General features: G+C 38.1%; 1 protein-coding gene across 1 annotated transcript; it reads left to right on the plus strand.

Moving 5' to 3' along the window:
* The first annotated feature begins 1715 nt into the window (after positions 1-1715).
* Positions 1716-25369, plus strand: LOC101172410 (fibulin-2). Its single transcript, XM_078950452.1, has 17 exons — positions 1716-2245; positions 3928-5321; positions 11308-11422; positions 11772-11899; positions 13336-13518; positions 15184-15402; positions 15966-16076; positions 16486-16584; positions 18774-18905; positions 20741-20878; positions 21936-22076; positions 22318-22446; positions 22911-23036; positions 23305-23421; positions 23506-23634; positions 23830-23953; positions 24466-25369. Exons 2-17 carry the CDS (start codon positions 4016-4018, stop codon positions 24821-24823), a joined length of 3555 nt encoding a protein of 1184 aa, XP_078806578.1. The 5' UTR covers positions 1716-2245; positions 3928-4015; the 3' UTR covers positions 24824-25369.
* The last annotated feature ends 421 nt before the right edge of the window (positions 25370-25790 follow it).

Here is a 25790-nt window from a genome sequence, read left to right on the forward strand (position 1 = left end):
ACTTCAGCTCAGACAAGGAAAACGAAGCCATTCATGGATCTAGTCGTCTACAAGTGGATGCATCAGAATGGAGCGGAGCAGGAAGCTTGTGGCCCACCCATTGTATACTCTACATAATAAATGCAAGCTTTTTCTTGTATTTCTTGCAATCTTACTTTTTTTTATATATGTCCTCTATCGTGAGAAAAATAACAAACATGAATGAAGAGGTCATGAACATGCTTATTCAAGATCTTGTTGCTGTGATTCAGATTGATAAAATATACATTTACAAACTTGTGCATTAGGATGAACACACTGAAATCCATGTGGAATAACTCAGGACTTGAAGTGAACCACCTCACGCTGCTCCTGCTAGGTTCCCACTTACAGGATCCAATCCACCTGTTCAAACAAAGGCAGGAGAGCAGGACAACGTTTCACTCAGATCACATTAATGCCTTCTGTGTTTTGGGGGCCAATGTGTAGAGAATGATGTCACTGTCACGGAGCATAATTTCAATCAAAACCCCAAATATACTAAAGTTGCTTTCTGTAGAATTAAAAAGCAAAACAGCCTTCCCTCTGCTCTAAATCCAATGATTAATAGTCTCTTAAGTTTTAATTCAGCGTGGTGTAAAGAAGGCAGGCTACCCATTAGGTGGATTATTATAAAGTAGGGGTGCAGTGAGTGAGCCGGGGTAATTATCAGTTGCATAAGTCCCCATTCAGACATGCATGAATGGGAAATTACAACAGTGTGTGGCACAATTAGCTCTTCCGCATTAGTGCTTGTCAGATGTCATTATCTCACAGACGGAGGAGAGCCAACACAGCACTGAGGCTTTTTGGCCCCAGAGGAGTCAACGGAGGTCAAATACTACATGAGGGAACAGGCTATTTGCTCCCTGCAACACCAGGAAATCTCTTTAGAGTGGATGTGGTGTCAGATGTTTGTGAGGATATTGTTTGTATTTGTTACTGCACAGCTGATTTGTTTTCATATTTAGAGCGCTGACAGTGTAGAATTTAGATTAGAACCATACTGTTGTTACAGAGGAGATAATTCGCTTTCAAAACATTCTGAAGTATTTTACAACCATATCACAGTAGTCCTTCACAAGAAATACTTATGTGGTTTAGAAATTTGCAAAATGTCTGAAAAATCAACAACAAAATACCTCTGATGGCATTTCTGCCTGCCAAGTTTTCGAATACCCATAGAATGACGGTTGTACTCCAGTATTCACAATTTCTGCACAGAGTCAACACCCTCTTTTATGCAGGAAGCTCCATACTCTGTCTCTGTATGTGATCAGATTATGAATTTGAATGTGAGTGTACCACCAGGATGAACCTAAGCTCAGAGACATAGGTAAAAGGTTTGTGCTGATTTACATGTAATTCTGACTCTAAAGCAGTCGTTTCAGCCACTCAAAATGCAAAAGTTCTGTTGAATAACCAATTTTTCTAAAGGAATTGTGTGTTCTTGTGTGCTTTTTGTTTAGCCTTTTTACAAAGGTTTTTGTTTCGGGGTATTATGCATCATAAATTTCAGTTGGGAAAACCTTTTCAAGAGAACTCAGGAAGTCATTTACAGCATGTGCAGCCCTGCTTGCATTTGAATGAAAAGAACAGAGCAAACCAATAATAGGAAACCAACAGATCTCTGTCACTGCTCCTTCAAAGGAAACCCCTTAGACAAAGTGACCACATGGCCCACCAGCACTTCAGGCACTTGAAGTCAGTCTATTCACCCAAAGAATCAGATTTTCTCTTTTTCCACTCGAATTAGTCACTAGGTTACATTTAAGATAAAAATAGTAGAGAAATAAAACAAATAAAATAACAAAAAAATTGATAAAGAATGCAAGAAATGAAGCACGTCTTATTTTTGTGCTTTGTTTATTGCTTATCCCTATAATTGGCACATGACAAGGAAGCTTCTGCTTATGTCACTGAGACAAGTTTTCTTTAAAGAGTTCAATTTCTCTATTCCAATCAACTTTGGGGTCACTTAGAAGTTAGATGATCAAATTTATGGGAAATGCCACTCCATGTCATCATTTCTCGCATTAAAGGGTGAACTGCGTTGAAAAGAAATTAGTAAAAAGAAAAGAGTAGCCTGGAAAAGTTTGTCTGTGAAGGTTTGTCCCGCCCTCAAGCGCAGGGGCGCTCCCCTGATTAAATAGGAGCGATCAGGGCGCAAACTTTACGCACACGTCCCGTCAGAAGCTCTGAAGCGCAGCAGGAGCGGGAGCAGGAGGTAAGCTGAGTCTCTATTTCCCTACAATTAAAAACTCTCCACGACTTTGAAAACAGCGAGTTTTGATTTCCAAGGGGCATCACACGAGCATGAGCAACTACTCTGGTGTTAAAGTGTTTTCATCGCTGATTTGAAGAGATCATATGAGCCTGCTCTTTCTCAGGAGGCTGTGTCGTGACCCTGCCAGGAATGTAACAAGCCTTTAATATAGTTAAAAGATCATATGACAGCGTGATTCATCACAAATGAACTGAAGTGTACATTTGGACCTCCACGGGTATATTATGTGCAGCTGTCACGCATTATTGTCTCCTGGCTCTGTGCGTTTGTTTGCACTCTCTTGAAAGTGGATATGCTGTGCATGCGCACAAACACAATAAGGGTAAGGGTAAGGGTCAGTCCTGATCAATCAGCCACTCTACATTATTCTTTGGAAGAACATTACAGTGTTTTTCACTTAGGTTGCAAACCCTTTGTGCCACAATCTCTCTTTTTTTTTATTGAATTTTTTGTGTCGCTTAAAATGAACTTTGGTGCCTTTACAGCTGACAGTGGTAGGGTACTATTAAAGCCCCATAACAGTCAGCCTGTGCCAGTTGGGGACTTTGAGATCTGGTAAAATGATTCTGTACCTTTCTGCACACAAAGGCCTCTTTGATTCACCAAACAGAGTTCCATCAGGTTTTAGGTTGTTTTATGACTGAACTATGAAGGTTTTCAATATCAAATAAATCTTGATGGACCCTACGGTGAACTAATCTGATTTCAAGCAAATGCATTCCACATTTAGCTCACATTTAACTCAAAATATGCATGGCAATTTTACTTTGAAGGTTGCTTCTGTTGAAAGAAAACAAACCTTTAAGGTGGGAAAGTGTATCAAGGGCCTAACATTGGTGATGTTAAGTTAACCATAGCTCTATCTGATAAATCTGAAATTTACCTTGCTGTGAAAACACCAATCATTTAGACCACTAGATTAAAAAAAAAGCAAAACAGAAATAGCATGCAAGTTTTTCAATATCTCACGGGATTTAAAGTCACACTAAATCACACCTGATAAAGTTGGTGTTGCCATTTCCAGTATGTATGTTAGAAGAAGAAAAGCTCTTAAGCTCGCTGAATGCAATCACAATATTGAATCTCTGCCAGTGCCAACAGTTGCAGGGGAGAAGTTTGCCAAAACAGTTTGTGCTCCACCAGCTTAACCTCTTTGCAAACACGTTCGCATTAATCTCCAGCGTTCCCACTAAACTCTAAGGATGTTGGTTACCTAATTAGGATATATTTTCACATTAGTAATGATAGAAAAGCTGCAGTCTTTACAAAACATCAAATATTTTCATGTGGCAGGCTCAGTATGTGCGGCATGATAAAAGCACCATCTTTGTTGCAGCTGAAAAACGTGTTGGGTCATTATTGCACACATTTCCTCCGCTAAGCTTTCTTGGCAAATTTCTATGTGAAATCAAACAAAAACCACATCCTTCCTGCTGTGTCATGTCACAGCAAACGGCTTAGAAAAATACACATTCCGCAGGTGATAAAACGGATGCAGATAGGTAATTAGGTTGAAACTGAATATGCTTTAAAGCAGGTTAGAACACAAACCACATAATAAGACCCTAATTTGTTCCAGTGTGAACTGTAAATATATGACTAATCCCTGTTCACTTTCACAGGCAAAAAAGGTTAAATTCTGTCCAACCTGGAAACAAATGACTCAAGACTTCTGAAGAGCTAAGACTTTGGCATCTTTTTTTCAGCAGAATGACGATTCAGAAGTATTCCTCTTTTTTCTGCTTTGTGATTTTAACTTTGGACATCTGTGCAAGCCAGAAAGACTGCTCAGGTGTGGTCTGTCCCGTTCTGCAAAACTGCATCGAAACTGTCTTAGAGACAGGTGCCTGCTGCCCCAAATGTATGGAAAGGGGATGCATCTGCGAAGGGTACCAGTATTACGACTGTATCCAAGTTGGCTTCCAAAACGGGAGAGTCCCAGAGGGAGAATCCTACTTTGTGGATTTCGGAAGCACGGAATGCTCCTGTCCTCAGGGAGGAGGGAAGATAAGCTGTCGTTTCATTCAGTGTCCTGAAATTCCCCCAAACTGCATTGATGTTTTACAACCTGCAGATGGATGCTCTGAGTGTGGGCGGATCGGCTGTACCCACGGCAACAAGAAATATGAGGCAGGACACTCTTTTCGGGCAGACAACTGCCAAGTTTGTCATTGTCCAAATGAAGGGGGCAAGATAATGTGCTCACCCATCCCTGACTGTGACTTACACAGTGTTGATAAGTCTATAGGGGTGACGACTACTGGGAACAGCAGCCCATTCAGAGACATAAGCGGCGGGCATGGCACTTCACAAAAAAGTCTTGTGGAGCCCTTTTCCAAGCTTGCACTGGGAAACACTCTGCCGCTGTATAAACAGGACCCACCCAGAGTTGGCTCAGAGGACCATGACTACTCTCGGGAAGAACCAACATCTTCTACTATTTTGAATTTGGCCCAACTGGTGGAATCAAGTACCTTGCCCTTGTCTTACCCAGAGTCAAATGCTACTTTAATCTCTCATGGTGGCAGGAGGAATGAGAAGAAGCAAACTCAAAGAAAACCTAATCTAGTGAGGAGCACTGAAGAAAAGCCTTCACAGAGCATGAATCAAACTTCTGCAGGGGCGCAAACCAGAGCATCACCTACAACCACAACCAAGGAGGGAATGGCCACAGAGATCCACAGGCAACAGCAGGAACTTGGAGAACGCTCTACGAGGAATAACAATGGAAAAAACAGTGAGATGCAGGACCCTGCAAGAGACTCATGGCATGGTACCCGTACGAGAACAGGACTCCGGAGCTTTGAGCAGCACAATCGTGGTCAGAGTAGTTCTAATGGTGGTCAACTCCATTCAGCCATCCCACCCAAACAAGAAAAAGTGTCAGAAAAGCCTAATCACATGCCTGACGTTCAATTTGGTTCCACTGAAAGAGCCTCAATCAGGATAAATGAGGACAGCGAGGACCCTCAAACCTTCATCACCCACCGCTCATCAGTAGCAGAAAACTCAAAACGTGAGTAACCTTTCCTAGACACTTTAACACTCACTGCTTCCAATTGTGAATAGTGAAAAGAAAAAAAAAGGTTTTGATTTGGATGAAATACATGTTTTCATAAACTCAAATATAGTGTTTCACTCACATCCTGTCTTTTGAAGAGTTCAGTTAGTTTCTGAAATATCTGTTATCCTAAAATAGTATTTCTATGCCTCAATCAGAAGTGAACTTTGGCTAAAAACAATTCTATTCATTTACCCAAGTTTACAAATGCTCCTTTATCATTTCACAACTTTTGTATATAGAGTAAATTACTTTGCTCCATTAATATTCCTCCATTTTCTTAAATCTCTTATTATGAGCATAATCCTTTGCAGATCATCTCCCCTCAGGGTATATGCTGCTGCTGAACAGCTTTGTGCACTAGGATGGAAGGATCATGATGAAATGTTTACAAGGACGTCTGAAAAATAAGTTACACCTTTGAAACTTTGAGATAATGGACAAAATCTCGTCACTAAAACTGTGCTGTCAGGTTAACACCCTTAAAGACAGCGTGAAAGATTTAGATCATAATCGTAATAGCATAACATTTTAATATACCCTTCGGGTAGCCTAACAGGATTTACTGTAACTCACCTCTTTTTATTTTTTTTAAGAAATAAGTATTTTGACCATAAACAAGACAACCTGAGTCAAAAAAACTTGCAGAAGCTCATCCCTCACTTCTCCAAATAAGTTAGGATTTTTGCACAGTAATGAAAAATTACCAGATAATTCCAGATGATGATAAGGATGTTGTCATTCCATATTATAAAATGCCAATTCTTTAATAAGTCGTTCATTTACCTAATTAGTTTAAAACTTTTCATCATAAAAGACTACAGTAGTTGAATCAAACGATTTTCGTTGCCTTTGTGACTATTGTATTTCAGTTTTCAGTCTAATAGGAATTATTGTACGTGTCTTTACATTTCTGGGGAAACTTGAGAAATTAAGGTGATATTTTGGGCATAACTTTAATAATATTTTCAGATTTTCTTTTCTCTTCCCCTGTGCTTTTTCATTCCGTTTTGATATTTTTAAAACCTGACAGTAATGGGAGAAAAGCAAAAGCAACAAGTAGATTCATTTAGAAAATAAGTAACTTCCTGTTGCTTTTATATGTTAAAATAATGGATATCTATGTTAAAATCAGAGATTTCATCTTATTTACAAGTTTAAGAACATTTGAGTCAAGAAACCTTAATATGATCACATGTTGTTTTTGGGTTTGTTGCACTGGCTGTCAAATCCTTTGATATCATATTGAATAATTAATGTGTATCTAGAATAATATATTGATTTTTATTAGTACAGGAACTCCAGAGAAATTAGTAAATGAGCTGTGTTAAAAATCCAAACGGTAATTTGAAATCAGTTGCGTTTCCCCTATAGAAGTGTAAGTAAAGTTGCACAGCAAACTTGCTTTACCACATATGACCTTTGTTGAGGCCTGTTTGGACTTTTCTCAACTTTCAGGACCCGTCCCCTATAGGTATGTATAGCGTAAGCTGAATGAATCTGTAACGTGTTTGTATGGCATTCTAGAGTACAAAAAGTAGACTTTTAGAAAAAAGCTACAGAACATAGGTGGTTAAAAAAAGCAAGGCACTAGATCATCTAACGCTTTTTTTATTATTTTGGTGAGTTTAAATAATCTTTTTAAAACATCTTTAAAGTCAGCAGGGATAAAGATCTTGTAACCTGTTGTGAATTATGGTCTGAAGTTTAAAATCAGAGCAGGCTTGTTTTTAATTTAGGGGTAATTAGCTGAAACTCACTGGTCTGGAGTTTGCAGGATAGAATGACATTGAACATTGCTCTGGACTATAACAGGACTTCCAGAGTGGTGTCAGTTTAAAGCACAAACAGGAAAAAAGCTGATAAGAGCCTTGACTGATGCCTGTTTTCAGTGCTTTTAGAGGAGGATATCAAAGTTATTTAGACAGGAAAGGGGAAAGTATGAATAACAAGCACACAGGCTTTTTTTTATACAAACTGAAATGAGTTGATTTTGGTGGAGCACAGTCTTATGTCCTTTTAACTCCTGCTCATTTGGAGTTTTTTTCTTTCCAGCCAGTGTCTATCCTCCTAAGGGGGATGGGATTGTTTAGGCTTTCCGATCCTGAGATGCCCTGATATAGGATTTCTTGTGGGCTGTACCTGTGGAGCAGCGTAATACCCATGTGCTGAATGAGACCACTGTTATCTGCTGATTGCCAAGCGCTTCTCCCTTTCCTTCATGAGTCTGGGTGATTACACATCTCCCATGAGGCTGCAGGTTTCCCAATCTTCCTAGCAATCACTTCATCCAAATCGCACCACCCCCTTCTCAACTTTAGCAACCACCTTAGAGAACAAACTTCATTAATGTTAAACTTAGAAGTGGATTAAGGCAAAAATAAATACTAAAAATAATTAGAGATTAGGGGAAATAAACAGAAGAGGCACTTTTTATTTAAAAAAAAGAGCAGTTTCAACATGTCCATGTGGGAGTGGGCTAAGCAAATGAATAATTTTCTCTCAGATGAAACAAGAGGGTGAATTCCAGAGCTGGTCATGCAAAACTTCATTCCTACTGTAGTGCTGCTGTAGAAATTGTTTTGAAGTTGACAGTTCACCTCCCTGGTCACTTGCAGTCGTCTTTGATGCTTCCTCCATCCTCGGCCGTTTTGAAAACCCAACACACATGTGAGCCAGCATGCATATAGATTATAAAAAGAACAAACCTCTCCACATGCAAAAACCACTCATAAAGGGCAACCACAGTCAAATTAAAAGACTAGCTGATCATCCTCCTTACACTAGGTTTAATGGCATACAGCCAGTCAGCTTTCTTCTGCAAATTCAAAGTTAGGGAACTCTTTTACTTTTATAGTTTACACCTTTAATAGTTTTATCTTATTGAAAATGTCTTCTATAAATCATAGGCCTGTATACTTGTTGGAAACCCTCCTCATTGTTAGTGTTTTTAAGTCAAAATCGGAATTTGGATAGATCTCCTGAGGGACGAATTGGCAATTTTCCCATGTTCTTGGTTGTGAACTCTCCCTGGGGTATATTTGGCATAATAAGGCTGCAGGGTGCAGCTTCAAATTACTGAAGAGTGAAAAACTCTCCGCCTTTAACAGAGGCATGTTGTGGAATATATTTAAAGCATGTTTTTATGTTAATGGTAAAAGGAAACAAGAAGAAGGGAAAAAAACTCCACTATAGATGTTGGGAAGTTGGACAGTCACACACACATGTTTGAGTTAGAAAACTAATTCAGCAGTGATAGATAAAAACAAATGAGTTTTATTGTTTTACCCCTTCATTGAATTGTTTTGAGCTTTGTAAAACTAGTGAACCTGCAGGAATTTCAACATCTAGAAGAAGAAAAAAAAGGTTGATCTCATAATTACTGGCTCACAGTACTAGGTAAATTAATGAAAAGCTGACTAATAGTTGAGAATGAAATTGATTGTTTTGGAAATGAAGTCATGAAATTAGCTGGAGAGCCCTCCCTGTTATGTCACAGCCAGCTGTTCTTAGACAACCACGGGACTGAAAAAAGACTATTTCTGAGAGTGCTCAAGCACAAGGTTGGATAGATGTGGTCTCTAAAAAGGATGAAGTAGAGGATCAATATGTCCTTTAACCATTTTCAGCCATCGTACCCTCAGTGTAGCCCACTGCCAATTCCGCCTAAAAGCTGACACTCAGGTTTTGGAGGCTGATTGCTCTATGAATTTTTTTAGGGATGTTGACTGAAACAGTTTTTGTTGTTTTAGTCAGATTGTGCAATTTCAGGAAAGCATCTAACCTCACTGTTACTCTCACAGGCATTTATAGTAATAACAGACCTGAAGCAGAGAGATCCCTTTCTGTCATCTTTCATGTGCACATCATGGATCTCTGCTGTAGAAGCACAATGACTCAGAGTTTTTACGCAACTAGACTGGATCCATTTCTAGACAGGCTTAATTATAAGGGCCGTCAGAGTCAGAGAGGGGGAAACCTGGTTCAGTTTGACGTAGCCGTCCTAAAATAGTTTGTCATTGTTTTTATCCTCAGTGGCTGTTTCTGTGAAACACAATCCACCTTAGAAACAAAACATTGGCCACGACCTCGTACTGTAAATATCAAACTTTTAAGATCAACACGTGAAGCTAATTTGTGTTTGCTCACAACAAGGGAGCCGATTCCCCCTCAGGAGTAAGAGGAGCCAAAAAAAATGATGAGTAATTATGTCCGCTGTCTTTAATATACTTTGTCACAACAGGTTCAAAGGGGCTTGTTTAACTGCACAGCTGGAACAGAGGCTGTAGTTTTGCATCAAAGGTATTCTGTCTTAGAAGGCAGATTTCCTTTTTTTTAAACCTTTAAATTAAGCACGAGGCTGCAATCACTGCAATCACTAATCACTACGGCTAAGTATTTTTCTTGTTATATAAGTGTGCTGGTTGCAACAAAAATAAGTGAACGTTGAAGCGCTTTGCTTAAGTTAGAGCCTAAAACACATCAGTATTTAACGAAATCTCTGTAGTACTGAGTGGGATGTTTTTCCTCTTTGTGACCTCTGCTCTCTTTTAAAGCTTATATCGCGGCTCACCATGCTGTGAGGGACTAATTAAAGCTTTGAGAGGGCTGAGCAGTTTTTAACCCATCTTCCCTGGAGTCACACTAACATCATAACTCTCAGTTTATTGATGATCGCGTCATGTTTATCAGTCATCCTCTGGATTCCAGTACTAAAAAGGTCAGATTTAAAAGAAAAGATCAACTGAAAATAAAAAACAAAATATTCATTTTATTGAATTACTTAAAAGTTGAACATTTTACTGATAACTGAGATTCATTTTTCAATTTGTAAAGGTAAACCCACTGTTTTAACAATTAACTTATTTTTTTTTTGTAGTTTACTTCTAGGATTAGTTGAAAATGTTAGACGTCTTTCTCCTTTCTGGGACTCTGAGTGGTCTGATTGGCAACAAAAACATCAGTAGTAAGAGTCGTGTCTTGTATTGTAAAGCAGGGGCCACTAATCAGATGTGGAATGTACTGTCTTGTGATTGAAGGAACACATTTTCCCCTTTAAAGTTAAAAATATTTTTTTTTCTCCATGTTGACTTTTAAAGACTCACTTCAATGAAAATGGTGCTTTTAATATGTTCTTGTGGCATTTTTCTGATGATGAAAGTCATTTATAGAGAAAATACAAGTAAGCTTAAAATTGCATTTCTGAGTGTTTTTGTTTTAAAATTCAAATTGTTATGAATCAGGAGCAGATGATAAAATACTGTTGGAAAAAAGCTCATAGCTGGGACGTAGGTGTCGCAATCAGTGGGCCTCAAGCTCCCTGTTCAGCTCCTTTCCAATACTTCTGATGGTTGGGCGTGTAAGGGACTCTAAGCTAAGTGGAAAGAGCATAAACAAGTAGATGATGGTAAATTGAGGCAGGCTTACTTTACAGTTCTGCCCACAACTCAGAGGTGAATTTCTAATGAACTGTTGATGCTCTGCATAAACAATTTCCAGAAAACAACACGTTTTGTTTTTTTTGGTTTTGGTTAAAAACGGCACAATCATAATTAAAAGACCAGTAGGAACGCTTTTACAATAGAACAAAGTATGATTGGAGTGGGACTTCAAAATAAGTATAGGTCTGATACTTTTAGTGTGATCTAACTGCACTTGAAATATGACAGAAATGTTAAAGAAAAACTGGATCACTGTGATTCATAGTTTGTCACTTAAACTGGCTTTAAAGTTCAGTCAGCAAAAAGCAAACTTTAACTTTTACTACCTTTAGTATGATATCACTTAAATATGGGGAATGAAAGAGCTATATATTTCATTAAAAATTTTTACTCTTCAACCATCTCAGTCATATAGACCTCTATATGTTAAATGATTTCCCTGGAGCGGTGGCTGTACTAAGAAGAGTTAATTTTAGGTCTGGGTGTTTGTATTTTGTTAGTGTCTGCCAAGGAGCTGATGAAGACCTGCTGTGAGACTGGTGAAAAATGGGCTTCAGCTAATGGGCACTGCAACAACATGGAGCCACCTACAAAAGACAGGCAGTCCATTTGCTGGTGAGCCTATTATGTAACCCTCATTTACTGGAAGCTTAAAAAGGAGCAATAATTGGAGCTAAGGCCCACAAATATGGACAAAACATATTTTTTTATGTTTTTTTTCACTGAGATGTTTTCTTGAAACATTAGTTAGATTCAATAGTTTTATACTTTTCTTTGGTTTTCTTTGGAACTTTGACAAATTAAAATAAAATGTCATTTCAATTTCCCTTTTTAATTAAATTCCTAGAAATCTGAGAACACAGTTGGTTGGGCTCCATGGCAACCCCCGTGGGAAGAGCTTTTGTTTCTGTTGCGGTCCAGACACTTGTACGGTCATTTCTCATGTGTGCCTTTTTTCTGTCAGGACTGCCCAACAACAGTGCTGCCTCGGCTCCCTAACAGAAGCTCAGTGCTTGGCTGGAATAAACGCAGCCAGGGCAGGAAGAACGTGTAGAGAGGGTGCCAGCACCAAATGTGGAATCCATTCCTACAAGGGAAGTATTGGGAAGCAGTGCCAAAAGGCCCATTACACTGTTGGCCTTTTGCATACTGTACATCAAATTCATATTATGCAATCTGCAGTTCTTTCAGCACTTTTCCTTATAACTGATCAATGAATTAAATATGCACAAATCCTGCAGTCCTAGAAATATTTTTATGTTCTCTTTCTTCAAGCCTCTCTAAATTTATGGAAGACTGAGAGACAGCTGGTTGAAAACACTGTCAGAACAGCAGCTGTGACATAAAAATGTCAGGGCATCATTATGTCTGGCTATATGAGTTACCAGTAACTGACTAGGAATTGTAAGTGTTCGGCCAGATTTCCAAAGTCATTCATCTGACCTGTGTTGAAAGAACTCATCTTTTAAGAGCCACTTCTGAGCCTTGAAGTCATTATGGACACTTTGATGAAGCACAGCTGTTGAATATTGACTTTCTGAGGTTCCCCTGTAGTTTCTGTTCTACATGTAGAAATGCACTGTATTACAGTTTCCTGTTTTGCCTTGCTGCCATGCTTTTATCTTTTACTAATTAGCTGATCAGTAAAAGGTTGAGATCAGAAAAAGACGACCAAAAAAATGTACATTGTTTCAGTAGCAGACCTTCAGACTTTTAGCTAACCTTTGCATGAAATGTTAGTCAGTCCTATAATGTAAAAAGGACTTCAGCTTGAAAGGGTCGCACCATGTAGGAAATTAGATGATAACGTGTAAAAACATCAACAGATTAGAGGTGAACTTCCTGTTTCCCTGCATAGAAAACTAAATTCTTGTTTTTTTGTAGGATTTATCCAGTACTCTTAACAGAAGAGAACACCAGAGATGATTTTTTCCCCTAAACTACAGATGTACAGAAGTGTTAAATTATTGATAGTACGACTTTAAAAATGTTTGATTAAAAATTGAACTAAAAATTATTGCAGAGAGGAAGGGCTGGTGCTCAGAGCAAAGGTTTTTAGAAGAATACTCAGAATTTTTTTTTTTTTTGAGGAATGAACAGTATGATACATTTAAAAGCTTTAAAAAGTTAATTTTGCACGATATAAATGTCTGGATGCCAGACGTCATTTCAGCTAAAAGACAATCTTCTCCTTGAACTTTTTTTCATCACTGTCACAGAAATGATGATGCAGTTTGGCCACAATATCACAAACTCACTCTTTTTATTTTTTTTAACCTTAATTTTATTGTTGTTTTTCTGCAAATTTCTTTTTATTAATTTGTGAAAACAAACCCTATTGAATTACTAGAATTTACCATCAATTGCCATTAAACAATTAATCTGAAATTTCTTTTTAGTCTCTTAATGTCCATAATCCAATTGTCCAAAATTGTATGTTTTTTGTTTTTTGTTTTCTGAGCAAAAGAAGCCCATTCACATCCTTATAAACATGGTCTTTTGTTAAAAACAAATGGCTTTGCAACTGTAGGACTGCTGTGGCTGCTGCTCTCTTGGGCTGCAGTTCCGTAAAGAGGGGCATGCGTGTGAAGCCCACCACTCCCTGGGTTACCACTGCCAACACATCTTTCTGACCTGCTGTGAGGGGAAGGAGATTAAACCCACAATCAGAGAAAGACCTGCTCTGGACACAACTTCAGCCCCAAGAAAAGGTATAAGTACAAAATATTGATAATATTTCATACGGGTCATGGCACTCAAGGTCACTTTACAGGTTAATTAATTAACACAAGGGCGAATAAGGTTAGACACATATTGCAATGTAAGTAAAGTTGATGAGATGCATTTTCATCTGAAGTATTAAAAACTAAACTAAAAATGTGAATTTTCATGCCTTGATTTTAAACACTGATTGAGAGTTTATGATGCAGAGGTCATGCAGTAGACCAGGGGTCTGCATCTGAAGTCATTTTCCGCTCCTTAATTGTGGATTTTTGGCTTTGAAGGAAACTGCTTTACACAAACCATTGGTTTGTAGTTTTGTTCATATTGCTTTAGTTAGGTAAAGTTTTGTTGTCCATGTTTAGATTTTTAACATGTCAGATGATAGACCAAAGTTATGGCAAAATGCTTAATCTATTGTTAGAGTGCTGTATAATTAGAATAAGCTTAAAGCACATTCTTATCACATAATCTTTTTTTTATTAAATACAGTGTAATTTATTAACTATTAACTTGTATGTTCTTCTGTCAAAAGTAAAATAAGTTACATTTGTTACATCAAAAAAAAATAGCATTTTTTAAAAAATATTTAAAGCCTAAAAAAATGTATCTTCTAAACAGCAAGTGGAACTTTGTGGCTCTCGTTGGGTTTTGGTCAGTGAGAAACTGTCTCTTTTAGTGTTAAAGGTTGCAGACCCCTGCAGTAGACAGTACCAGAGGTGAGGAACAGATCTGCTAAATGCTCTTGAGCCCGTGGTGGAAAGATGAGCTTATGGAGTGGAGACAAAAGAACTCAGATATGATCTTAGAGTGTGGGAGGGTTGATAGAGATGGGGAGATCTGAGAGGGATGTAAGCCAATTCAAGCTTATGGATGAATTTATGTGCGAGACAAAAAAGGAGGAAGTTATAGTTGTCAATATGGAATGTGACCAATGCATGGAACAGAACTGTGAAGTATTGCGCAAATGGAAAATGCTATTTGTGTGATTTTACTAGTTTATGAGGTGAAAGGAAGTACGAGCGAAAAATAACACAGACTTTTAACCTAGAAATATTAATATATTATTAATTATATATTTATAAAATATTAACGTGTAATCCCAAAACACAGATTCACGAAAGGCTTTTTTTTTTTTTGGTTGGGATTGGTTTTGGGGGAATAAATCACCTGATTTATTTAATCTTAAGTTTTCTTTGCTGACATATGATGTGGCTAATAGCTCCTTTCAGTATGTACCATTAGTGATGTAGTGTCAGCTTGCCTGCAGAGCACAGCCTTCATTTATTTTCCAGTCAACCAGTGTGTTCTTGGAAGTTTTTTCATTTTACACTAATTCAATTTGGCTTTAGGATTTGATCAATTTTTGCTCCCAAATGGCAGCAGCGTGTAATTTGCATACAGTGCTCATCTTTTACAAAAAAACAATGATCGATGCATTTTGAAAAAGATGTTTGTCAGAGTTTTGCTGTTATTAATGGTTTGTTTTGAGGCCCACTTGAAAAGAGAAAAAAAAACATACAGGCGAGAAATCATCCTCATCATTTTGAATTTTTAAATACAGACAGATTCTGTTGATATATTCAAAAGTTACTCTTTTGTGTTTTACTATTTTCCATAAGGCCACACTCACATTAATCACCCTTGTGTTTTAGTGTCAGACGGCCTGTTTCCAAGAGAAGCCTTCTCTATGGGTGAGGACCGTGATGGGGAAAATGCAGTGGAAGGCCCTGTTGAGGTTGAGGACATGGATGAGTGTCTGATATACAAGGGCAGGATCTGCCACCACAGATGCGTCAACACGCCAGGCTCTTATCGGTGCGAGTGCTACCCAGGGCACGTGCTGCAAGAGGACGCCATCACATGCGCACAAGGTAAAACTACAAATCTTATGTTGTCACCATGACATTTCCAGAGACGTCAGCGCACAGGAAAGCCGTTCTCTGTGCCGTTAGCTCTTTTATGTGTGATTTACAACCTAAAGCATGTCAAAAAGACCCCATTTGTCTACACATTTACACTGTATTATTTTTCTGGCGCATTTGAGTTCCTTCCTCTCTGCAAGGCCTGATACAACCTCATAAAAATGATTCTATTCTTACACTAACATCCCTTTCCTGCTCAAATCTCTGCAGTTGTGAAAAAGCATCAAAGTACAGTTGAACGTTAATTCTTTGCATAGAACCAGGTTCTAATTAACTCAACAGTGGCTTTTTTTTCACCAACACAAGCCTGTCTGAACAGGATTCTAATACCAGAGCCTTCAGTAAATTACAGTGAAGTATGAGGGCGCGCTGATAAAGCCAAATGTTTTTCTCCAGGCTGTGTTTTTTCCTGTCTCACCAACATTATTTTTACAACTTTCATCTGTAGCCACTGGCCTCAGATCAGTGAATGAACACACATCATCGTTCTTGTGATGACTTTATTCTTGCAGATTCAGTGGATGAAGAGAACAGATTAAAGGAGATTGACAGAACAGCAGTGAAGAACACCTCACCGCCTCTGCCTCCCACCTTGCCTGCTGTCCCAATCAACCCCTGTGAAGGTTAGATGTGCAGTCTTAACATTACAGCTCACCACAAGCCTTGTCATTCATTTATAGGCCTTCCGTAGAATGGGGAAGAATATTTCAAATGCAAAAATATAGTTAAAAGGGGAAATTACTGTGTTATTTTCACCTTTTCCATAAAACGTAAAAAGAGAAAGCAGTATTTTGGAAAGTTCTCATTTTATTTTTCCTATTTGGTCTCTATGAGACAAGGGTGGAGCTGCAGTAGAAAAAGGAAATATAATGTGACCTGGTCAGGGATCAACGTGGAAAAGAAAATAGTCAAATTGGGATGAAATAAAAATCTGTTCAGTCTAACACACAAAATCTATGTTCCTGCATGAATACTGCCATGTGAAGCTGTGCTACGGTGTGCTCATGTGACCTGTAAATATTGTTTTTTTAGGAAACATCTGTGAGCAACAGTGTGTCCTAGTGGCAGGAAGGCCGCAGTGCTCTTGTTCTCTAGGGTTCTCCCTGAAAGCTGATGGACGCTCCTGTGAAGGTGGGAAACTAAAAGCCTGAGATAATCCCAAAAAAATCACCTTGAATCAGACTTAGACTGCACGTGTAAATGCTGTTGTATGACACACGAGAATATTGAGCCCTCAAGTTCAGCTTTTGTCCCAGCTTTTTTCCAACTGGAGAATTTTAGTTCCAACTGCTGAGACTTTCTTGACAAGGTTTCCTGCCATTAATTCATTTCTTTCACTCATGGACATCTCTAGATGTGCAGAGATACTGCTCTAATCCTTTGTTTGAGAGGTTTTCATCTCGCTTGCTGAACTGAGTCGATAATAGAAGGATTATCCTAACTATTATTGAATATCTCACCAACTGGATGGCAGATATACCCGTTTTTACAGTCAGTATGATGGTGGACTGTGTGATATCATTAGGCCAGGCTACTGCACTGTGTCCCTGAGCTGTTTCCCAAGGGCTGCACGCAGAAGCTAAGCCATAACTGTGGTCTGTCTCTAGCTTTACAGCAGCCAATAGTCAGTGACACAAAAGCATGATATGCTGTGTGCAGTGGTGCAGCTACTTTCTAAGTTTCCATTTTAAGCTAAAGCTTTTTATTCCCCTGCAACTCATTGACTTTTAACCATAAAGCATAATTATTTGCATTATTTTGCTTAATTGCTGCACAGAGTATGCACACAAAACGCAGAAATATCTTTGCAACTTTTTGTTTAGTAATCACAAACATGAAACAGGTTTTATTCCATTTTTGGAAATGTTGCGTGTTGAATTAATTTTAAATCCAATTGGGTTTTTTCATCCTATTCATTTTTTCTATGAATAAACATATAAATAAACAAATAAATAAATAAATACACATGGAGCAATAGGTTGACAGCATGGCACACCTTTGACATGTTATGTTAAAGATCATTTTGATTTATTTTTTTAATTTTGAGTTCATTGATATATTTCAAGCATTAACAATAATTGAATTCTGCAATAAACAATAACAAAACAGACATATATTAAACCCATTTCAGATATAAAGTTATACATGGGTTAGTAGGCCTGCACAATAATAAATGGCAAATTTTTGGGCATCGCGTATCAAGCTGTGCAACACGGATTTCGCAAAAGCCGGCGAAAATTGGTTACCGGTCCCTTAAATGTGCTAAAACAATCTTATGGCAGCTTGAAGTATTTAATAAATTAAATAAATCCCTTTATGAATTTGGACCCCTTCATGTTGCTAACCAATCGGATGGAGCCCTTTTATGTTAGATGCTCGCCTTCCATGTAGACTAGGGTAATTTAAAGTGTTATTTATGGTATGTTAACTCTCATTTAAATTAAACTGTTGCAGTGAAATGAAAATAATTTTTTTGTTTTTTTTATGTTTTTTTTATTGCGAATGTATCGCAAGTTATATCGCCATCTCAATACTGATCACTAATATCACAAATCGCAAGTTGTCCTCATATTAACAAAGATGTTAGAAGATTAACCCATCTTCCTATCAGCGTAGTTACTCATAATAATAAATAGACTTTTTTGCAGGTTTGCATACATTACACACATGTCACATTAGATTAATTGAATATAACAATCACCAATTAAAGTAAGGTAGAGTTTGATTTGTTTTTTAAAAGGGAGTGAAAAGAAGCAATTTTATATAATCCCACCCCAATTGAGTTGTTTCTTTTATGTATTTTTGCACAGTTGCCATAATCTGGTCCTTACCGGGTATCAATGTGGAACAAATTATTACAATTCCTGTCAAATTATAGTTTTTTTTCCCCACATTTTTAAACTCAAGAAACTCCTGTTGAGCCACACACTGATTAAAAAAAAAAAATTTTGCCCAAAGATAACCCAAGCCCCAATTTTAAACAGCTCTTGTTGCCCATTCACTTCCTCTGGTCATCAGCCCCCTGGTCATCAGGACAGGGATTTACTACAATTATATACAAAAACTATGTGCTCTGATGTATTGTGATCATGCTCCACAGCTTTTCAAAATAAGCAAAATGAGAAAACTTAAAAGCTTTTCTAATTTTTCTAATTGACTTCCCAAGGTCTCATAAATAATATCAATCCTGGATTAAAGTCTATCTGCTATCTGTTACAAATAGACCAAAATGTTCTTGACCTTTAATGAACCCTTTTGCTTGTTTTCATTTTATATGTCTGTCCTTATGCTCACACATCTATCTTTACTTTTTTCTCCAGATGTAAATGAGTGTTTATCCTCAAACGCTTGCCTGTTAAATGAGCGTTGCATGAACACTCAGGGGAGTTATGTTTGTCAGAGACTGATCACCTGTCTGCCTGGACAACAGATCAACAATGACGTTTGTGAAGGTACTGTGCATCTTATCAGCACTAAGCAGCACCCAGAGGCTCTCTTCCACCCACTATGAAAAAGCTGTAGAGGGAGTAGTTTGTACGGCTGGATGTTCGGAATGTTAGGAAAGTGCATTGTTAATGAAACAATCTCTTTTGTCCCTGGCATTTAAGACTGGAAAATTTGGCATTTTAGAAAATGTTCACTTCCAGTAATTATGTTCTTTTACAGCTACATATTCATTATGAAAAACATTACTGTTCCTTTTTTTTTACATTTGATTTTTTGTTCGTCCTCTTTGATGTCTTGCATTTGTGGGTGGTCCCCCAACTTTGAGGTGTAACAGTAACCAATCCATTGAGACCTGCGATTGTTGTGGACCATAAGCCGGGATTTTGATGATTGAGTTCCTGGGCTCTGAGAGACATTTGCTGCTGTAGATGTAGGCTTTTGCTCATAGACGCTTTTAATCTGCTTTCCCAAGGTATAGAAGTAAAATATACTGTAGGTACTGATAAACCTTCAACCTTCAGATCAATATAGTAAATGGAATTGTTAAATACATTTTTAGTTAGACTTTTTTAAAGTGTCTTTTTTAAACTGTCTGATAAAAATCTTTTTATAAACAAAAGCCATTTTCCGGAAAAAGTTTAAATGCTGGCTAAAATGTTTTAGGAAAAAATCATTTATTTAAGTCTTTAATTTTATTGTGATTGGCATTAGAATCTGGTGGTTGTGTAGACATTTCACAAAAATTGTCAAAGCTACAGGCAGCTATGGACAGGCCTATATTACAAAAAGGATCACATTTGCAGTAAATATTACAACAGACCCTCTCTGTGATGTAAGGGCATTAGTCCTCAATGCAGAATTTTAGTTTGACCTAGAAACCTATCCTAAAGAAAGTTCTAAAATGATGCTGCCTATATAAAAATACCCCCACAACATTACACCACCAGCATGAACTGTTGATACAAGGGAGGATGGATCCATGCTTTCATGTTGTTGATGCCAAATTTTGACCCTACCATCCGAATGTTGCAGCAGAAATGGAGACTCATCAGACCAGGCAACGTTTTTCCAATCTTCTATTCTCTAGTTTGGCGAGCCTGTACAAACTGTAGCTGTTCTTAGCTGACAGGAGTGGCACCCAGTGTTCTGCTGTTGTAGCCCATCTGCCTCAGGGTAGGACATGTTGTGTGTTCAGAGATGCTCTTCTGCAGACCTTTTACTGTCCAACAATTAGGTTTTCCTTTCTCCTTTCATGCATTTCAACCAATCATCTTGACAGTTCTGCCAGGATTTTGTCAAAAGCAAAATGCTCAGTCAGTCTCTTCTGTTAAGAAACCTCCCCTGTATCCATGAGGCTAACTGCCAGCTTGTCGCTCCTCCCTAACTGGTCTTTAAGTGGCAGAACTCTGAAAAACCCTTTTACAATCCTTTGTGCAACAGCTGAACACACCCATGGATGGCTTTTGACAATCTTTGAAGACTATTATTACCCCCCAGGTTTAATTCATTTTGTAGTGATAGGTTTGGAGATTGATTGACAGGGGGGAAATCCAATCATGGACAGGTGGTTTTAAGACATTCTGCATTAATGTTTGACCCTTTTAACACAGTTATGTCTATTGCTTCCAGTTATGTGATTTAGATTTTTAATCAAGAAATTTGTTTTTTTCTGAGTCTGATTTAAAAAGGTAAAGTTATTCTACTGTAAATTCAGGTGAAAGAGGAGCATGTGCTTTGCCATCAAACCACAGTGCCATCCAGTGGTTACATATGAAACTGCATGTATGCTTTTTTTGCCCTTCAGGTCTCATGAAGTTGTTCATTTACCCCTCTGTTGCAGATATCGATGAATGTGCACAAAGAAGTCATAACTGTGCGGTTGACTCTGAATGTGTGAATACTCAGGGATCATTCAGATGCTCTCCCAAGGCTCGTTGTGCTGGAGGCTTTATTAAGGACACACAGGGAAACTGTGTGGGTAAGCAACAATATATCCTATTTTGATGCATATTATTTACTAGCTAAAATAAAATAATTGTGCAGAATTTTTTTAAAGATTAAAATTAATGCATTAGCATAGGAAAAAAAACGTAATTACATTGCTGCATACATACATCATTCTCTTCTTTTGACCAATCACATTTATTTATACAGTTGAACCCACTAGTTACATCATTTTATTGAGGTCAAAATGTACAAAAGGCCAGATTGTGTACTTGGTTCCAACCCTGAAATTGTTTTCTTTTTGTTTTTATTGTGTCTACCATATAACATTTTCCTCTATGTGCCTAAAAATTACTTTTCAAGACTTTAAAATCGATTACAAATTCTTCAGACATTACTCATTCTCTTTTTACATTTTTACATCTCAAGACGATTTACAAAAGACATCAAATAAAATATCAGTGTAAAGGTAAAAATGACAATGCTAAAGGGTCATGGTCAGCCAAGACTTGTGTGGGAAATTTTTTTTATTTAGGATAAAGGAAAAGTTTTGTTTTTTTAACTTCTATTATTTAAGACAAAGAAGTAAAACAAAGTAATTTTTTTGCATTGTACACGACCCTGTGAATGGACTTCTTGTCTTGGACTCGTTATTGCAGAGTTGTGTGACCAGCACAAAGGAAACATGGTCTCTGAAGATTCACAAACAACATCATGCAAGAGAGGGGTTAAATGCCACACAGACAGGCGATCAGAGAAGCTGCTTTCAGAGGCTGAAAAGAGGCGGATAAAAGCCAATCCTCTGTCCTCTTCCAGTACAAACTGATGCTGTGGAATTAGCCCCCAGGGGCAGGAACTGGGGCACGTCTGGGCAGCAGACACCACTGTAAAAGGAGAAACGCTGTGAGAAATGGCAAAATTGAGAAATGTCAGGTTCACACAAGCACACATAGAGACTACCCAGATTGTCACACCGTGTGTGTAGTTTGCTTTGATTCTCCAGCAGTGTGGCTTCGGAGAAGTCCTCTGGTCTATTGATCCCTACATCTTTAACCTGCCTTTATCTTCATCTCACGCTCTCTCTTCACCAGACATAGATGAGTGCGGTACTTTGACCCAGACCTGTAACCCAAGATCCAGCTGTATCAACACAGTAGGATCTTACATCTGCAACAGGAGGATAATATGTAGCCGTGGCTATCATGCTAGTCCTAATGGCTCCAGATGTGTCGGTGAGATTTGTAATTATTACACATGGGGCACACACTCTGGGATTTGAAAAAGTCAAGGTGAACAAATATCCTGGTCACTGAGATGTTCAATTAAACAACATTTTTGTCGTTCCCTGAAATAATGATTAATTCACAGTTTAATGTTTCATTAGAAGTTAATGTAATTTCCATTTCACAACCTCAAACAAAGGCGAGAGCTTCATTTCTCCCAGATTACTCTGGTTTTGTGTGATTCTTATAGATGTAAACGAATGTGAAAGCAGCCTGCATCAGTGTGGAGAGGGCCAGCTGTGTGTCAATTTACCTGGTTCCTATCGTTGTGAGTGCCAGGCAGGCTACCAGTATGACTCATTCAGGAGGATGTGCACAGGTGTGTTAAGCATTATTCATGTAAGACGAGAAAGAATACTTCTCTGTCAAAAAACAAAACAAAACAGAAAAGACATTATTTTGCATGTTTTCACCTTCCCCCTTCAGTTTTTTCACCTTTCATTATCCATTTTCCGCTCAGGTGCTCTACCCATTTTTCTGGTTTTAACTCTTCTCATGCATGTTTTTCTTTTGGTGCTGCTTTCTGACTTTTGCTGCAGGTTGCTGCAGAGGGCAGTGGGTGACCGATCATGTCTGCTTTCTTTCTCTTTGTTTCCATCATCTTGTGTTCTTCAGAGTACTGAACTCTTTAGTGTTTATACAGGCAGTAGACCGGCAGTTTCTTTGCTTTATTCCCTCCTTGCACTCATACACACATTAAAACTGCACATGCTCCCTTGCACACATGGGTGCAAACGCGAAATGGCCATACCGAGAAGTGATGCTTCTGCTCCTTCCTCCCAGATGTAAACGAGTGTTGGCGCTACCCGGGCCGGCTTTGTGCCCAGACCTGCGTGAACACCCCAGGCTCCTATGAATGCTCGTGTACCTCTGGTTTCCGCTTATCTGGTGATAGCAAAAACTGTGAAGGTGTGTTTGTGTTAATGTCAGCCGGCATGGGTGTGTGTGCAGGTCTATGCATGTTTTTGTGAAGTTGTGTGTGAAAATATGCTTGGCGTGCATGTGTGTGTGCATTTGTGAACACATCAGACTAGTGTAAAATTTAAAAGCAGAATTAGTGAGTTAGTTAGTGAGGAATCTAAAATAATAAGTGTACCAGAAATGGCATTTTGCACGTTTATGTGAAAAGATAAAGCAATTGAATCTTGTGTTAAGAGCTCTCACCTCTAATTTCCAGATGTAAACGAGTGTCTGGCTAACCCATGTAGTCAGGAGTGTGCCAACATCTACGGTTCATACCAGTGCTACTGCAGACAGGGATACTACCTCCGAGAAGATGGGAAGACCTGTGATGGTAGGACATGATCAACAACATAAACCTCACTTTACACGATCATCCCTTACCCTGTCATGAAACTGTTTCTTTTTTGGTATCCAGATATTGATGAGTGTTCCCGGAGCATTGGTCCTCTATGCACCTATAAGTGCGTAAACGTTCCAGGGAGTTACCGCTGCGCTTGTCCTGAATATGGGTACACCATGTCTTCAAATGGACGATCCTGCATTGGTGAATTAATTAAACCTTTCAAAGTTTATAATACAAATGCTTGCAGTCCTATATATGTGAAGTAATTATTCTGTAAAAAAGCTCTAATGGCTTTATTAAATGTCTCATCTTGCAAAATCTGATTTTTACGGGGGTAATCCTATTTGTTCAAAGGCCCTCTGACATTTGACGGTCGATCATAAATTTCTGTTTCAGACATTGATGAGTGTGCTGCAGGAGTCCACAACTGCTCTTTAGCTGACACGTGCTACAACATTCAAGGAAGCTACCGCTGTCTTTCTCTGAGCTGTCCTCAGAACTACCGCAAAGTGTCCGACACGTAAGTCTGAACATTTAAAAACCAGAATTAATAAATCATTTCAAAACAGTGGCCCTCCCATTAACCCTGTAAAGCCGACAATGTCAAAAAATTGGCGTAAAATTCTATTTTTTTAGAATAAGATCTTTTTTAAAACCTTTGAGGATAACAACAACAAAAAATTGCATTATCAACTTTCACGAGATATAGATAGTATCAATTATTATACGCTGGGTAATTTGGTAAGTTTTTGCTCACAACATTGTTATGTCTTAAATTTGATCCGCACATTTTTTTGTTATATCCATGGGTTATTAAGAAAAGTTTGGATCATGCTAATGAGAAAGGGGGCTCAGAAATGTATCAAACATGAAATGAATGATTACGTTTTACTGAAAAGAGACTAAAGGTTTGTCAGTTAATTGTCTTCCACCCCTCACAGTTTACACTATGAATACCTTTACATGTCTTACTTTCAATAAAGCAATTTTCAAAGTTACTTTACAAGTTAAGCTTTTGTGTGTCACTTGTAGACGCTGTGAGCGGATCAGCTGCCCGAACTACCTGGAGTGTCAAAACTCTCCTCTGAGAATCACATACTACTACCTCAGCTTCCAGTCCAACATTGTTATTCCCGCTCAGATCTTCCGCATCGGACCATCCCCTGCCTATTCTGGAGACAATGTTATTGTCACTATCACCCAAGGAAACGAGGAAAACTACTTCAGCACAAGAAAGCTAAATGCCTACACTGGGGCTGTGTTCCTACAGAGACAAGTTCAGGGTCCAAGGGACTTCCTCATCACAGTGGAGATGAAACTTTGGAGACAGGGGGCGTTCACCACTTTCCAGGCCCGGATCTACGTTTTCATCACAGCCAACTTGCTGTAACGGCTGCAGCGCTGAACTGAGGAACGTCTCAAGAACATCTAGTCACTGTTTAACAATGCATCTTATCACCACTTTTGATTTTGAAACAAGTCCTGCTCTCTGTAGCGTATGCTTTTGAACATTCCTGTAAAAGAAAATGGATGCTTCATGCAACTTCAGGACTTTACCCAAGTGTATTTTTCTCCTAAATTTGTACTGAAATTGGTTCCAGACACCAAAAAAACCTTTTTTAATCCACATGTTTTTTACATAATACTGAGTAAAAAAAATAAAATGTTTTTTTGTTGTTGTTGTTTCAACTACAGATGCATTTCTGATCAGGAAATCCTGATTTCACATTTATGCAGTATTTTACTTGCTATGACATCAACAGTCTATTATATTTTTCTTAACCTGCACTGCTGACTTTTTTTTAAAAACAATTTTAGTTATTTGTTGTCTATTGTCACTCCATAAAGTTATATATTATATCTGTGGATGTATCATACCTTTATTCTGGATTAAAATATTATGAAATTATTTTAGTAAAGTTAAAAAAGAAAAAGATTAGCATGTGTTGTGTGTGTTTATGTAACAGTTTATACTATTATGCTACTGGTTTAGATTAGGTTTTTGAATGGGGAGCGTTAGAGACCAATTAAAAAGGCAGAGGGATACAGGGATGTTTAATGATCTAGGGCACATTTGTCAAACTCAAGACCCGGGGGCCAAATGTGGCCCTCCATGTCATTTTATGTGGCCCGCGAGAGCATAAAAGTTTTTAATTTCTTAAAATCTGTGTTTTTTTCATATTTAGGGGGAATCGGACTTAAAATACCGGATTGGACAACTATACATTAGGACTTAAATACTGTCCATATAACCTAACCTGACAGAATATATTGTAAAAAGATTTATGCTAGAGTAACAAGCAAACATATGTTTTCTATGCAACTGTAATTCAAACTCAAACTCAAACTTTATTTAT

The sequence above is a fragment of the Oryzias latipes genome, chromosome 7 (genome assembly GCF_053564925.1).
Source record: "Oryzias latipes strain Hd-rR chromosome 7, Olatipes_Hd-rR_3.1".
NCBI lineage: Eukaryota > Metazoa > Chordata > Actinopteri > Beloniformes > Adrianichthyidae > Oryzias > Oryzias latipes.

What these genes read in the sequence shown, in the direction of transcription:
- LOC101172410 (XM_078950452.1), top strand. Translation starts at nt 4,016, where the DNA reads ATGACGATTCAGAAGTATTCCTCTTTTTTCTGCTTTGTGATTTTAACT. An exon ending in ATTCAGGAGGATGTGCACAG is followed by an intron (nt 22,447 to 22,910) that starts GTGTGTTAAGCA and finishes CCTTCCTCCCAG; the next exon opens with ATGTAAACGAGTGTTGGCGC. An exon ending in AAATGGACGATCCTGCATTG is followed by an intron (nt 23,635 to 23,829) that starts GTGAATTAATTA and finishes TTTCTGTTTCAG; the next exon opens with ACATTGATGAGTGTGCTGCA.